This window comes from Apteryx mantelli, chromosome 1 (genome assembly GCF_036417845.1).
Source record: "Apteryx mantelli isolate bAptMan1 chromosome 1, bAptMan1.hap1, whole genome shotgun sequence".
Taxonomy (NCBI): domain Eukaryota; kingdom Metazoa; phylum Chordata; class Aves; order Apterygiformes; family Apterygidae; genus Apteryx; species Apteryx mantelli.
Window position 1 is genome coordinate 218,867,942 of NC_089978.1, and position 14,682 is coordinate 218,882,623.

The 14,682-nt window shown below is 39.6% G+C and overlaps 1 protein-coding gene across 2 annotated transcripts in view; it reads left to right on the forward strand.

Annotated features, from left to right (window-relative positions):
- The window catches only part of MKLN1 (muskelin 1), a 100,729-nt gene that overhangs the window by 59,761 nt on the left and 26,286 nt on the right, over positions 1 to 14,682 (forward strand). For both annotated transcript variants that reach the window (XM_067317516.1, XM_067317517.1), the window contains exons 10-11: positions 11,691 to 11,903; positions 13,713 to 13,934. In XM_067317516.1, coding sequence (XP_067173617.1) covers positions 11,691 to 11,903; positions 13,713 to 13,934 — 435 coding nt within the window. The remainder of the gene's footprint in view (positions 1 to 11,690; positions 11,904 to 13,712; positions 13,935 to 14,682) is intronic.

The window sequence follows — 14,682 nt, forward strand, 5'->3', positions numbered from 1 at the left end:
CTTTTTAACAGTGTAGAAGTGGAGGTCTGCTCATGGGTGAACTGGTTAAGAGGATAAATTGCTTCTCACAAGTGAAGGAAAGCATAGGTCAACAAGAGTCTAATGTTCAGTAGGTTCAAAATGGTCTAGAAAATCCGTGTATTGTAAGGCGACAGTTGGCTGCTGGCAAGAAATGTTTTTCTAGGATACTGAAAATAAAAGCTGACAAATGTAGAAAGATCTCATGCTAGTGAGAACCAGGGTGATTTTCATCTGCTAGTGTATTTCTGATTAAATTTTCCATAGTGTCTGCATGCATTGATTTGCATTTCTTGAAATGGATAAATTTGCCCAAAGTTTCTAACCTCACGTTACTGCACAAGCATTTTATGCTTTTGTAAGCATTTGTGACACCTATGACTGGTTTTGGGGTGTGTTGCTGAAATATGTAAGCGTATATATGCAAAGTTCCTATTTTATACTGTTCTAAGTGTACGAACTGAACTTGTTTCAAATATTGACTCTTCCCCCACAGATCATGTAGTTTGGAAGATACTTGGAATAACTTGCAAGGTTTTTTTTGCTTCAAACACTGTGAGGTTTATGGACTTGAAATCTAATATGCCATTTCCTACTTCTCAGTAATACCAGCTGTGCAGATGCTCAGTTGTACTAGATGCCTGGTATCACAAAAGCACATAGGGAGAAAGCAGCTGTCCCAAGGAGCCTGCAACAGGAACTTGGATCCTGCAAACATACCTCTGAGCCAGCTTCCTAAAGAGTGTAAATGCCTACAAAAGTAGGGGCAAAGAGGGCAGGTACATGTCATTGAACCCAATAAAAAGTATTCTCAACTGTTTTTAAGTATCTGACGTTAATTTTCTTTCCCACCCACGCTTAATAGCATAACGATTTTAAAAATGTTCTAGCCGGTATTCTTTCTCCAAAATGTCAGAGAGGCTTTCAGATGGATCTGACTCACTTTTCCAGAGACTTCCACATAGGAAGTCTGAAATCAAAAAGACCCCATTGAAGGCTATCTTGACTTGAAGCATTTTTAAAAATACTTTCTGCTTTAAAAAGTAACCTTTTATTTGCTTATACTACCTTGTGTACCTAAACAGCTCTATCTTCTTAACCCTTGTTTGTCTTTCAGCTTTTTCTGAAGAAAAAAAGCATCCTTATTTTAAAACAGCTGTGAATCTTTAGCTTCTCAGTTCTATCAGTACCAGTAGTTCTTGCTTCCAGCATGAAAAAAACTGCAGAAACCCAGCCAAGCTTCAGTTATTCTTGACACCAGATGTTTCAATGCGTGCAAGTCCCTTTCAGATATTGAAGGTGGTCTCGTAGAGGAGGGAGTAGTTACATAAATGCATTATGCATGGTGTTCTGAAGGCTGCAAAACCCTGGCAGTGACGGAGCTGGTGTGTGCCAGTCTTCAGATTATACACAGAGTTTCAAAGCATCATCAAGCTTTTAGCTGCAAAGGGGTATTGCTTGCAAAACTAAGAACTACTCTTACACCTTGTAGTAATGTGTCCTGGATAGCTGATTTGTAACATTTATATTCCGATAAAAATCATCACTTTGGCTCTAGCTTATGATGGGCTTACTGGTCTGCTCTCTCATCAGGAATGTAGCTTTTTTGTACTTGTATGACTTCTAAGAAAGTCATTGCATCATCCAATTCCCAGTAAACTAAGGATGATGCAGTATACTCATACATGCTGGCCTGGTTATGAATGCCTTGCAGGGAAGGCAAAATTCTTTTACTGCTTAAAGTATTACAAAATTTTCAGGTAAGAATTTAGTGAAGCAGTGGATATTGGGCTAAGAAACACTGATTTATGTCATTTCAGGTTTGAGAGACTTAAATAAGCACCTGTAAGACAAGAGCCAGCTGGAATTCCTGGAAGTGTGCATTTCGCACTAAATGCATTAGGAGAAATGATTTTAAAGAAAGAGGAGAGGAAGCTGGGTTAGAAGAGGTGGGAGGAAAGCTTATTTTCTGACCAGCAAGGTGAAAGTAGCTTTATACGCCAGTCAACTTTGCCTTGGGAGTAGTCTCTTATTTCAGCTAGGCAGTGAAAGACTTCCGTTATATTAACACTGCTCAAGCTGTACAAATACAGAAATTCCTAAAGAAATATCAGTTATCCCAGTATGGTAACACAGCGAAAGCTTTCTTAAGTAGTATCATAGGCAAATACTTAGCTAAATCATCTGGATAATTATATGCTTGAAAATCTGTTAAGTTTTGTTGACATTGCTGCTCAGAATGGGTGTATTTCTGCACCAGCTTTTGAAGGTAACTAGTACTTAAGCTTTCTGGACTGTGCTTAGAGCAAACGCTGCTGAAGGGGTAGCACATTGATGTTCTGAGTTTTCTGCCCTGAAGGGGCCTGATATGTTTAATAGGACTTAATTGATGAACCTTCCAGGGCACGCGTGCCTAGGTTAGATGTTGGAGGAGGCCAAAGATCTTATTCATGTTGTGATTCAGAACTGTTAGGTTCTAATCCTTGCAGTGCCCCATGCATGCTTTATTTTTAGTGCTCTCTCTTTAAAAGCTTCTCTCCGCTCATCTGCTATTTTATTTTTACTTTCCTCTTTAATATGTGGAAGAGAAGGATTTAGCATGATGCTTCACAGACTTTAGAGAAGAGCGTAGAAAATATTTTGCACTGTTTCTTGATTGATTTTTATGTGGCTTCCTGGATAGATTACTGCAAAACTGAAGATGCCTTGGTCCTAAAACTGATACAGCAGAGACTAGCTTTGTGCCGCACTTCCTTTGGCAACTGATGCAGTTCCTGCAGCTGGGTGACTCAAGTGTGACCTGAGAATAGCTGAAAGGTGATATAAATGAAAATTTCACAAGCCACATCTTTCCTAATCTGCCAGTCAGTTCAAAAGAAGGCCATATAAATTCCACAGTGCTGTTTTCAATGTAGAAAATACTTCGTTTGGGGGCATTATACCATGTCCCCAACCCTCTTGCCATGTAGAAACCTGTATTAAACTGCACTTAATATCTGTATCCCTGAGATGGTAGTCTCATAGTTGTGGAATTGTCTGAAGAGAAAAAATATACACAGCCGCTTCTATCACTTTCTAAAAGCTCTAGCTACAAACTACTCCTTTATCCTCTCTGTAAGACTAACTTTTACAGAAACATCTGAGAGCCTGTATCTGTCATAGTCTACTTAAGACTTCTGATTTCCTATTGATCTATCACCAGCTTTTCAAAGACAATCAAAAAACAGTTTTTTAGCTATTTCTAGCTCTGCTGTATCCTTATGCAGTTGGAGAAACCATGACATATCTCTCATAGCTTTGTGGATAAACAGTCCATAAATTACTTCAGTCTGCCTTCCAGTTGGTCTGCAAGTATAGCTGTAGCTAAACCGAATAGTTAGTATCTATGGAAAATTGCTCTCTTGGTTGGACCTTCCCTAGCTATTGTACTGGGAATAAGAGGACAGCGTGAACATAGGATGTGTGTAGAAATGGCCTCACTCAACATCCTGCAGTAACGGGTTTAGTCAAACTCAGCACGCTAGGGATGCTGTCCTGAGGGCCTGTCTCTGAGCTGGTGAAAGCTCTGGTTCTGTGGTGCGTTCTCTGTTATATTTCATCAATGTTATTGAAAGCAAAGCTGAGCAGTTGATGTGTAAAATGACCCAACAATTTACTTGTTAAAATTTAATAAGCTGCGATTCTTCTTATTCACTTTTCATCAGTGTGAATAGCGCTTGGTTTGCAGGTAAATTGTGCTTTTTCTTAAAAAAAAAAAAAAAAAAAAAAAAAAAAAAAAGGTATTAATACCCTTTCACTGCATGCTTGTCATGTGCTAGGACATTGCATTAGTGCTGCTCCTGTTTGCATGTGTAAGCTGAATCATGTAGGCTGGATGACTTATTTTTGACTGTAAACTAAAGCCTGACCAAGATTTTCAGTAGCCTTCTTGTAACCTACTTCACCTAGATGAAAGATTTATTTCACATTGTTTTGCATACTTGAAGTCCTTTGGGTTTTTTTCTTTCCACTTGCTTGCCTAGAAAGTCCCTTGGTCATAGGATGACTTGGTTTACTGTAACATGAGAGCCACAAAGTTATGCAGTGCTGAAAGACCTCGATGCTACCTAGGTGTGAGAGCAAGGCAAGGGAGAACATGCAACTCAAAAATGACCTGGGAATGTGGCTCCCTGCACTGGCAATAACTCAGGTGTGTCTCTTGCCAGAGTTGTTTCTGCCCTGTAGATAAACTCATACAGCAGAACTGTCAAAAATAGGATATTGGTGCCTTGGTAAGTTCTTGAGTCAATTCATAGGCCACATTTTGTTTCTTCAAAGTTGTATTACTCAGTGATCATCTGAAGCCAGTAGTTTGTGTACTTTATGAAAATACATCGGAATTAGTTGCTTCTGCAAGCAGGCTTGCTGGGGGACTTATTTTTAACAGGTAATTTCAAGAGAGGTAAGCATTAAGCATCCGTTCATTTTCAGAGCACCATTCACGTGTACTGAAGCATGTGCTCATCTGTGCCGTAACGAACCTGCGCTGATCCCTGAGGGCTGGAGCAGACTGTCTTAGTAAACTCCTATGTAGGACTGGAGGGGATGACCCCTCCTGGGTCATCAAACCCAGTGCACTGCTATCATAAAGGTCATGTCATATGATCTCTGATCTTAGTCTTTTGATTTATAAGCTCATCGAACCTTCTTTTGAAAGTAGAACACCAGACCGTTTTTTTTTTTGACTGGGCAGAGAAAGTCTCTTTAGGAACATTTAGCATGAGGCTGTGAAGCATCCAACACTGAGAAGTTAGGACTATCCTGAGCATGTACACGCTTTTAGAAAAACCTAAAATGTGGCCGTGCGGCTTCATCCTGTTTAATTTCTTTCTTTCCTAAAGCAGGCAGAGCAGTTGAATCAAAACTGTGTGCTAAAAGCTGCCTCTGGCTTTAATCTGTTCCATCATGTCCGAGTCAGATGCCCAGAAAGGATTTTGCAACTAAATCTATTTAGTTGCATTGCTATAGGAGGACACTTGTAAGCAGATTAGCCAGAGCTCAAATACTATGTCAACTGCTTGAGCAAAGGATATCTTCGTCTTGTCTTGACCTTTGCCTAGATGCATTAGTGGTCAGTTGTTTACAAATACTTGTCAGAAACTTTCTGGAGTCTGAATCTAGTATTTATCCTTAGAGACTTAATTTTTTTGTGGGGGAAAAATTGTAGACCCATGTTGCTCCATAGTGGTCCTGGGGAGTTTTAATGTCATGCTTCTTGGCCAGGTTCTGATCTATTTCATAGGTTTCCTAAAATATTAGTTGACAAAACGTTCTTAACTCATGTATTCTGAGACTCTTCCTTGTAGCTGATTCAGGAGCTGTAAAAGTAAGTTGGAATATCTGATAGCTTTCATAAATAGTGGCAAGAATATCTTAGGGTAAAAATATATGGCTGCTGCCCTGGTGTAATGGTGAACTTTGTATGCTGCTTTAAGCTTAACTCGAGGCAAATCTGCAGAGTAGTTGAATGTAATGAAGTATGCATTCACCTTCTCTGGTCACGAGAGCTGTCGCGATTCTCCTGTTGCATGGTTGGATGTGCTGGATGCTGCTCCATCGTGTGCCTTGGCACTCCTGGCACATGGTTGGTATTTGTATAGGTGTTAAAAGTTTATATCCACTCAATTTATTTTGTGCTTTGGGCTGACGGGCAGTACAAATGCCCTGCGCTACCATAGAAAGCACTAGATTGCACTCTTTTGATAGGTTTCTGGTACCCTACTTTATGAGAAATTTAAAATGCCTTCTGTGAGCAACTTATGTGGGATGGAAGGTTTTTTGTGTATAATTGTAGTTGTTTTTCTTGCTGACTTCAGTACTGGCGTATAATACACCAAATCCTTTTGAACTACTGCTTAGATTAAACATTTTTGGGAGTGTGAGTTATCTTAAGACTTGATAAAGGACTAACAAGTTCTAATCTTAAAGAGCCTATAGACTTGGAAGCATGCCAAGAATAATACGCATTTCCTTTTATTTTCAATATTGTAGAGAACTTTCTCTCTTTTTCTTTTTTGGGGGGGGGGAGGAAATAAATCATACTCCAAATCTGCTGAAACACACACTGAAACTGGGAAATGAGACCAATTAATCTCTGCAGCAGTGTGTAGGCAGGAGGGACTATTTGTTGCATGACAGCCTGCTCAGAACCAGAAACAAAGTAGGTTGTTTGTGTCTTTTTATGTCCTCGTCCTAGTTTGCTGTAGGACAAGAGCATTTACCTCCTGACGCTTATTTTTGAACTTTCTACTGGAGGCAGCGTTCACATTCCATTCAGTCTTTTAAAGCACGAAGAAGGGAGAATTAGTCAGCTGTTCTTTGTTTTTATTTCCCTTACTCTTGAACAGCGTCCAGGCTCGCTCCTGAGGTTTTTCATCTGGATCGGTCTGAATAAAACAGATCTGCTTGCAACTGAAAACCCTTTATTTGCTAAAGGTTATGACAACCCAAAGTAGCCAAGCTCCCCGAGTTTTTGTTTGTTGAGGGGAACGGGGGGACTGGCTTACCTCAGTGTTGTTCACATTAAATCAGGTTCACAGGATGTGTATTAAAAAAAAATATATATATATATACACACACAGAATGTAAGCTATCATGTTTGTGCCGTAACAGTATGCTGTTGCTAAGATGATGCACGGTGATCCTGGCATAAATTAATTCTTTGAGCAGACCCTACCCTAAGGAGTTGTGTTCCACTCCTTTCTCTTCCGTATACGAACGAATCAATTATTCTGAGGAGGCAGTACTGTCTCTGGGTGCCGTTGTGTTGCTTTTTGAAAACGTTTTGTAAGTTAGTCCTTAAGTGGGATAATTGCTTTCAGCATTTGCAAGTTAAATGAAGAAAGCTCTAATTAGATTTTATAAAGTGGCTTAGCATGTTGAGAAGGCCTTTCATAAAGTATACTATGTATTCACTTGGCATTGCACAACTGAGTTTCATGGAGCACTGAAGAAACCAAAAAAAAATCCTCTCTGGCCTTGGTCACTCCTGGGCACTTAAGGGATGGAAGGCCTGTCTTAAAATACTGTGTGCTCCTAAGTCTACATACTTTCTCCCTTTCCCTTACCTTCATCCTATCCTCTTCAGGGCATTTATTTCCATTTTGGAGACTGGAAGAGTTATGATCAAGACCAACATGTTTGAAGAAGAGTGTTCGAGCAGGGAAGAGAAGCTCGGCATTTAGTGCCGTTTTAAAACGAGGCCATTGCGCATACTGTTTAATCTGCCTTAGCCGTTATTATGCTGCGCTAATTGTGCGGCGATGCTGGGTGGCAGAAAGCCATTTTGTTGAGGTTAGTCTTAGCTCCGGGTGGGTGCTTGTTTAGTTCCATAGAAACTGAACGGTGCTGATGCTTAGTAATGTTTGGTATTGTTTAGTACCCCGTAGATTAGAAATGTGATATGCTAATGCTTTATTATTGCCACTGCAGCCTTGGCATAAATGCAAGCGACTGGCCAAAGCAGTAATGCGTTGTTTGCCCATCTGAATAAGAACTTAACCTAGTCACAAGCTGCTTTCATGTGTGGTTTCTGCAGTCTGCGTGCCAGAGGCTTTGTGATGAGAACTGGAAAGAGTCCCCAAAGCCGGTGCTTGTTCAGAACGATTGCGCACCGTTGCTAGATGTGACTTGCTAAAGTCTGTTTTAACCAGATGCGCTATATTTGGGAAGTAGTGCCTCTACTAAGTCAGCCAAGCAGTTCTTGAAGTTTCTTCTGCAAAAATGTAGATCAAAGTTGCTAGTACGTGGGAAGGCGATTGAATAGAACCAGCTCTAAAGAAGTAGTCCTTAACAACGAGGAGTCTTGCATTAATTTGGTATCGCTTCCGATATTCGTGAGAACAGATAAAGAATAACCTTGACTAGTTTGCTTTGCGTTGTGCTACTCTTTCTTTTGGTACGTTTTTAGTCCCGTGTTCTGCCTTTTGGGCGCTCTTCCTCCCTACAGTAGGCACACCTCTCTTGTCAGGCAGCCAAGCGAGAGCTGTGTGGTTTAGGAAACAGTCGAGCCATCTCTCGCTTTCGGAGCAGATGTGGTTGTGAGCAGAATGCCACCGAAGACTCGGGCTTGTTCACTCAGTAGTTACCAAAGTATGATGAAACTCTTAATTATCTGCAGGTGTTTGTGAATGACAATTTAATGGAGTAGCGAGGCCCACAATAAATCAGGCACTTTGAAAGTCTTCGCTTTATTTTTGGTGATAAGGCCCAAATTTGTGAGCGGGTACAGAGATGTAGTACAATCCCATCAGTCTGGGCCATTGGCTTGTGCACTGAGTCCGCATTCTGGGGGCAGGAAAAAAAGGCAGTTCTCTTGCTCTCTAACCACACTTGATGTCTTCCACTGTAGGTTAAACAAGGCAAGTCATGTCTATTATGGTTGATTTTTCTCACTTGTTGCTTAATAAGGGGTCAAGCTTTTTTGAACACTTCCGGAATCAACAAACTCTTTCCCATTTGAATTTGGTGGGTCACTTTCTCCATAACAAGTTGTTCCAGCGTGTTCTTTGTCTGAACAACAGGCTCACTATTGTAGCTGTGTGAAGTACACTTCTTTGGATGAACATTCGCAACCGCCCACAGGCTCTTGATTCATTTAATCACGTGTGCCTGGAAGTGTTTTATTCATTTTCAAGTGTCTGTACATATCTATCCTCGTAAATGGACCCTGTGTCTCCCATTAAAGTATATTTGTACTGCAAGGACTTCTGCAGGCAAATTTAGTAGCCCTCACAGAAATGCGGGTTTAGGCTTTTCCACTCTTCTGCCTCAAATGTCAAACTAATGTGTACCATTGGTTAATGGAGTTTTTTACTTATTTTGGTAAACGTGGGTGCTAAAATGATTGGAAGCTTTTTGCCAGGTTCCATGTGACCTCATAAGTGATATACAGGAATAACTTAAGTTTTCAGAGAAAACAAGATTGTGGATTGGATGAAGCTTTCTATATTAGAGTAGACAGACCATGCTGTGGCAGTTTCTTCAAGGTGGTAAAGTTAAAGGTAAAATTGTAGACGTAACCTTGAGATGGTGACGTTTCTGCGCCCGCAGTCTGAACAGATTAAATGGTCCAACTTAACATCTTTAGGAGCCCTTTTAAAAGGTAGACGCTACTGCGTGAGACCTGACCAACGCATAGTTCTTACCTTTTAAAAAGATGAGAACTTGCATATCTTTCCTGATTTCTTTTCTCTTTTTAACATGGTCTTAGGATATGAAGTTCCTACGTTGTAAACTTATCCAACGTAGTAACTTTGCTTTTGATGCCTATGGCTTGAAATTGGTATTGTAGATGTTAAAGTGACTAAGCCTCATACCTGTGCTCAGACAATCTTCAGTTGAAGATGAAATTTTTCTTCTAGATGAGACAGGTCTAGAAATTAGTTAAATTGGAGTTTTGTTCCTGAATGTGCCAAAACTTTATTTGAGCGGATTTGGTAGGATTTATGTAGCGTATAGAGACTGTCATTTTGAGATGGGGGGGAAAAATGGTACTTAGATCAGCACATTCAATTAAAGAAAAGTGCAAGGACGTGACAGAGGGAAATGTCTGAAAGCACCTATTTCAGATAGACAGGTCTTAATGTTTCCTCTAAATGGTGGCAGTGCCAAAGCAAATATGTGCTCTTTGGCAGGAGAACAGTGGAATGTCTTTAAGTGTCCCGGTTATGTAACTAGAGATGGACTTTGTCTACTGGGGTTACTTTCTTGCGGATCAGGGAGAACCTTCGCGAATACAGAAGTCAGTACTTTTCGTGCAAAGAGACTACCCTATATGTTTTGAATGCAGTCCTTTGGAAAATACTGTTACTAACTTGTATTTTTTAGAAACGAGATTGAGCATGCTGCTTTCTTTGCTTTCAGCTTCTTCCTCCGCGTGATCAAAGGCAATGAACTTTTGCTGCATTTCAGAATTTTATGCTAATGCTTCACTTCTATCGGTCTTTTTAAAGAAAAGTAAATTATCTTAATTACCATGAAGTAACTAATCCTCAAAACAGTAATCATTGCTGACATAATGCTTCATATTTACAAAATATGAACAATTCAGTATACCTCTTCAGATATTTTAGCTATTTGAGTTACTGTAAACAGTTTTCTGTAACTATTCTTTAATCAAAAAATTGAATTCTCTAACATGAGTATTAAAGTCTCTTGATTACAAAAATGAAACATTTCCTTTCATGTTTTATTCAGCTCAGTGAAATGTGTTCCATCAGTAAATTTTAAATCTTGGTAATAGTTCCAGTACGTTTTTACATGAAATAGTGCAGATACCAAGATTTTATGCAGAAGACAGTATTTGCTAGCATATGGAGTAAGTATTATGCTGGTTATTTGGTGTGGCATAACTAGCTTTCTTTAACTATAGGGCCTTTAATAAATTGGAATTTATATTACCTCTTTGTCTACTTGCATAGCCTTTATTTTTCAGTGGATTTTAATAGTTTGGTTTTTAGTCTTTCATACTTCAGTTTTCTGTGCATCTTACCTTTTTTTTTTTTTTTTTTGGTACTTAAAATCTCACTATTCATGTTGATTTTCAGATTACCTTTTTCAGTTTCTCAGTACATTCTCAGTACTGACCTTTGATACTTGACTTTTTGTTCAACTTCCACACAGCTTTTATTTTTGGCCTTGTGGACTCTCAAGAAGGCTCTCAGTTAGCCAGCCTTGTTCTGGCATTGTCATTTAAAGAACGCCATAATTGCACAAACTAAGATTAAACAAACGACTATAGAACCTACCATTAAGCATGGCTACAATTTTCCCCTCTCTTGCCTAATTTTTTGCAAATAAGGCTTTGCACATCTTGACCTGGTATTCGGGAGTACTTCATGATGAGTGTATGAAAGCTCTCAAGACTAGACTCAGCTGAAGCAGAAAGGATACTTTGCTGTACTGTGGTGCATCACCTTAATTTCATTGAATAAAATATCTTATAAATTGAGCACTCCTGGATGGATAAGGTCATTACAATTTGGCAACGTTCCTCCGTGTCTCTCTTTAAAGATCATAACTCGTGGCAGTTTTGCTTACCGTGGGAAATTTTCTTGTAGTTGGAGGCTGGAATGGCCGTATCTATTTGTGAAGGACAGGGAGTGCTTTTGTTACCTCCAAAGACCCATTACAGGATATGATTGCTTGTGGGAGTGTCTGGTTATGATCTGTTAGAAAACATCCTATTAATAAAACAGAGCCTCTTGTAATAGAGCACTTCTTAATCTCCTTCCTATGTAGTTATTTATAGGCTATGACATCTTAACTTGCCTCTCATGTGCATCAACTTCTGTTATTTTAAAAGATCAAGTAGCTTTCACATGCCTCTGAGAATCACTTCTGGAAGAAACTGTTTTCTAAGAAACCTTACAAAAAGGCTTCATGTCAAAAGCTTGTTTAAAAAGACACCAAAAATTTTTTTTTAAGCACAGATAGTATATAGAATATCCTATTATATAGATGTTTATATATTTATCCTGTATTTGTGTGATTATAAGCAGATGCTCTTGAATGATCAGAGGATTTCCAGTTGCTGATGGTACTTATTTTCCCGGAGTGAGTGTGCGTTGATCTACCTGGAACAATATTAAACGTGTTGTTCTCTTTATTTTTGTGGTTGTTCTCTTTATTAGAATGGTCCTAGTGCCAGATCTTGTCACAAGATGTGCATTGACATTCAGCGAAGGCAGATATACACGCTGGGACGCTATCTGGATTCCTCCGTGAGGAACAGTAAATCTCTGAAAAGTGACTTCTATCGCTATGACATTGACACAAACACATGGATGTTGCTCAGTGAAGACACTGCGGCGGATGGAGGGCCAAAGCTGGTGTTTGATCATCAGGTCAGCTACACTGATAACCTTAATGAAAGTTCCTGTACCTTTTCCTCCATGCTTGTGAATCGTAATTTGAATCATGGCCTGCTAGAACTTAATGGCTGCATCGGGTACCGAGGCAGCGGAGGGTTGCTGTTTGCACTTCAGCTAAATCCTGACGATATCATTGTCCAGTGCTATTGACTACTGGTATTCTAATGAAATTGAGTCAAGAGACTCGTAAAGTCTTTGCAAAGTGATTCATTTTATTCAGACACACACTTTATTAAAGCTGGAGGCACAGCTCATCTGTTTTCAGTTGGTTTTGCTGAGCTGGGTTTGCAGCTCTGCCTACTTGGTGGGCATTGGGGAACAAGCCACAAAGCCGTTCGTGCTACCTTCAGGAGAATACAATAAGCAAGGCAGTGAAATGAGGCCAGCAGGATCAGGATTCTGTCAAAATCAGCTACACAGCAAATGCTGTAGAACCTATATGCCTTGTAGGGACTGAAACACGTTTTAGGAGTGGCTACCAGTTTTTTTTGAAGTTACAGCTGTTCATGTACTCAAATTGAAGACTTTTTTTTCCCTTGAGTTGTGTTAAATGGCTTCTGTGTACTTGAAAAAGGTATTTCATTCTTAATTTAAAAAAAAACATGGCCAAGAAGTAACACAACAATGTTCCTTTTTGTAAAGCAGCCTAAGAATTACTTTTATCGGTACTGGTTGTCTTTTGTAACCAATGCTGTTGTCTGCCAGCGTGATGGGCATTTTTGCTGAAACCGAAAATTATTATCTGCGAAACAAAAGCCAATCAATCTTTCTGTTTTATTAATAAAGAGTACGAGTCTCCTAGATTTTGGGGAAAAGGCAAAATGAAATGGCCAGCTAGCAAGGCTGGTCTCGCTATCTTGTTTTGCTGCTTCTGAAATTGTTTCCTCTTTCCATGCTGTCTTTTCTAAAAGAATATCCTTCCTGAGTTCTTTATCAATCTACAGCCCTTCCTCTTCTCTCCCTCTGTACCTACTGGGATAGCTGTTTTTGTTTAACCTTCACAAAAATGCGCTGCACTAAAAATGTTTTGTATAGACGTTGCCGAGTAGCATCTCTGTCTTATTGTAATCTTATCTTTTTTTTTTCCCCCCCGATGTTCTGTAACACTCAGTGTTGCAGTGTGTCTGAAAGCATTACCTGGAGTCACTTTTGATTTGCACTTGTGATGCACGTCCTGTTTGCCATAACCTGAATTCAAGCTTTGGGGATAAACATTTTTTTTTTTTTTTTTTTTGCTGCAGTATCACCAAAAAATCCTTGGCCAGGTTACGGCCCTAATTGAGATTGAAGTAATTAGGATAACATTAAGTATATGCTTGGGATGGAATACGAGTAACGAATCACAGGCTGTTCTGGATCGATTGGATGGCATTCAGTAAATAAGCAGTGAATTTGACTTTTTCCCTTTCATAGCCCCTGTCAAGGGCAGTATTCAGTGTACTTTCTGGCAGAATTGACTACAGATGCTAGTGAAAAAACTCGCAATTTTTTTTCTAAAAAGAAAAAAGCAAGTAGAACAAAGTTTTTAGATGCCAAAAGGTACATATAGCCTATCTCCCTTATTAAAAGGGCAAGATGAAATTGGACTCATACTGTAAACTAAGGAACTGGGTTTTGAGATTAGCACCTGTCAACCATGAAGACATTTGCGTTCTTTTCCATTCACTAGAGGTTTAGGAGATGTGCAGTGCACTGTCTGACTTAATAGACGCTTGCAGGGGAGGGATGTTTAATCTTACGTCTTAATGTGCTGACTTAGAACTACTTTTCTTGTCCTTACAGATGTGTATGGATTCTGAAAAGCACATGATCTATACATTTGGAGGTCGAATTCTGACCTGTAACGGCAGTGTTGACGACAGCAGAGCCAGCGAACCGCAGTTCAGTGGACTGTTTGCTTTTGACTGCCAGTGTCAGACATGGAAACTCTTGCGAGAGGATTCCTGTAATGCTGGACCTGAGGATATCCAGTCCCGAATAGGACACTGTATGTTGTTCCATTCTGTAAGTATCTGCACTATACTTTGATTCATGATGCCTGACTTTAAGGAGAACATCTGGTTTTAATTTCCTTGCAAGCTTGAAGCTTTTTAATCTTCTGATTGGCGTGTCGGCTCACTTGATTTTATGTTCACTGACATTCTGATGCTTTTTTTGGTAAGTGCAGGTGGTATTAATTTGAGTCCTAGTCAGAGCATTCATTACTTTAACTGTGAATATAATTTCAAAAGTAAATAAATAAATATTGGATTTTAATTAAATAATGATAAGTAGACCCAGAGGCCATTGGTTCAATTTAAGCTAAAGAGATTTTTTTTTTTCCTAAGTTGGTAAAGCATCTTAGAATCTTCTGATTTCATAGTGCAGGGGCTTATTGCAAATGTGTAATTGCGTGGGCCTGATGCTCTTTCCTATGCTGGGCGCAGGTGACGTTACAGGCATTTCATCTAGAGCCTGGTGGAAAGTCAGAGGTGTGAGATTTGTTTTATTTATTTTTTTAGTGTAGCACTTCATCAGTATTAGGTATTTCAAAAAATCTTCCATTGCCTGTCCAATTGGGCTAGTCAGTCATACGTATATTTAAGCACAGAACATGGGAATTATAGGATGGGAAAGGGAGGATGGTCAGTGCCGGCACTTGCAGGAGGATAATAGTGCAAAGGGAATTTGTGTCAAGTTGGACTGCTTGCGTAGGCAGCCGTCGTACAATGGCCATTTCGCACTGAATTTATATGGTAGCTTCTTGTGGGAG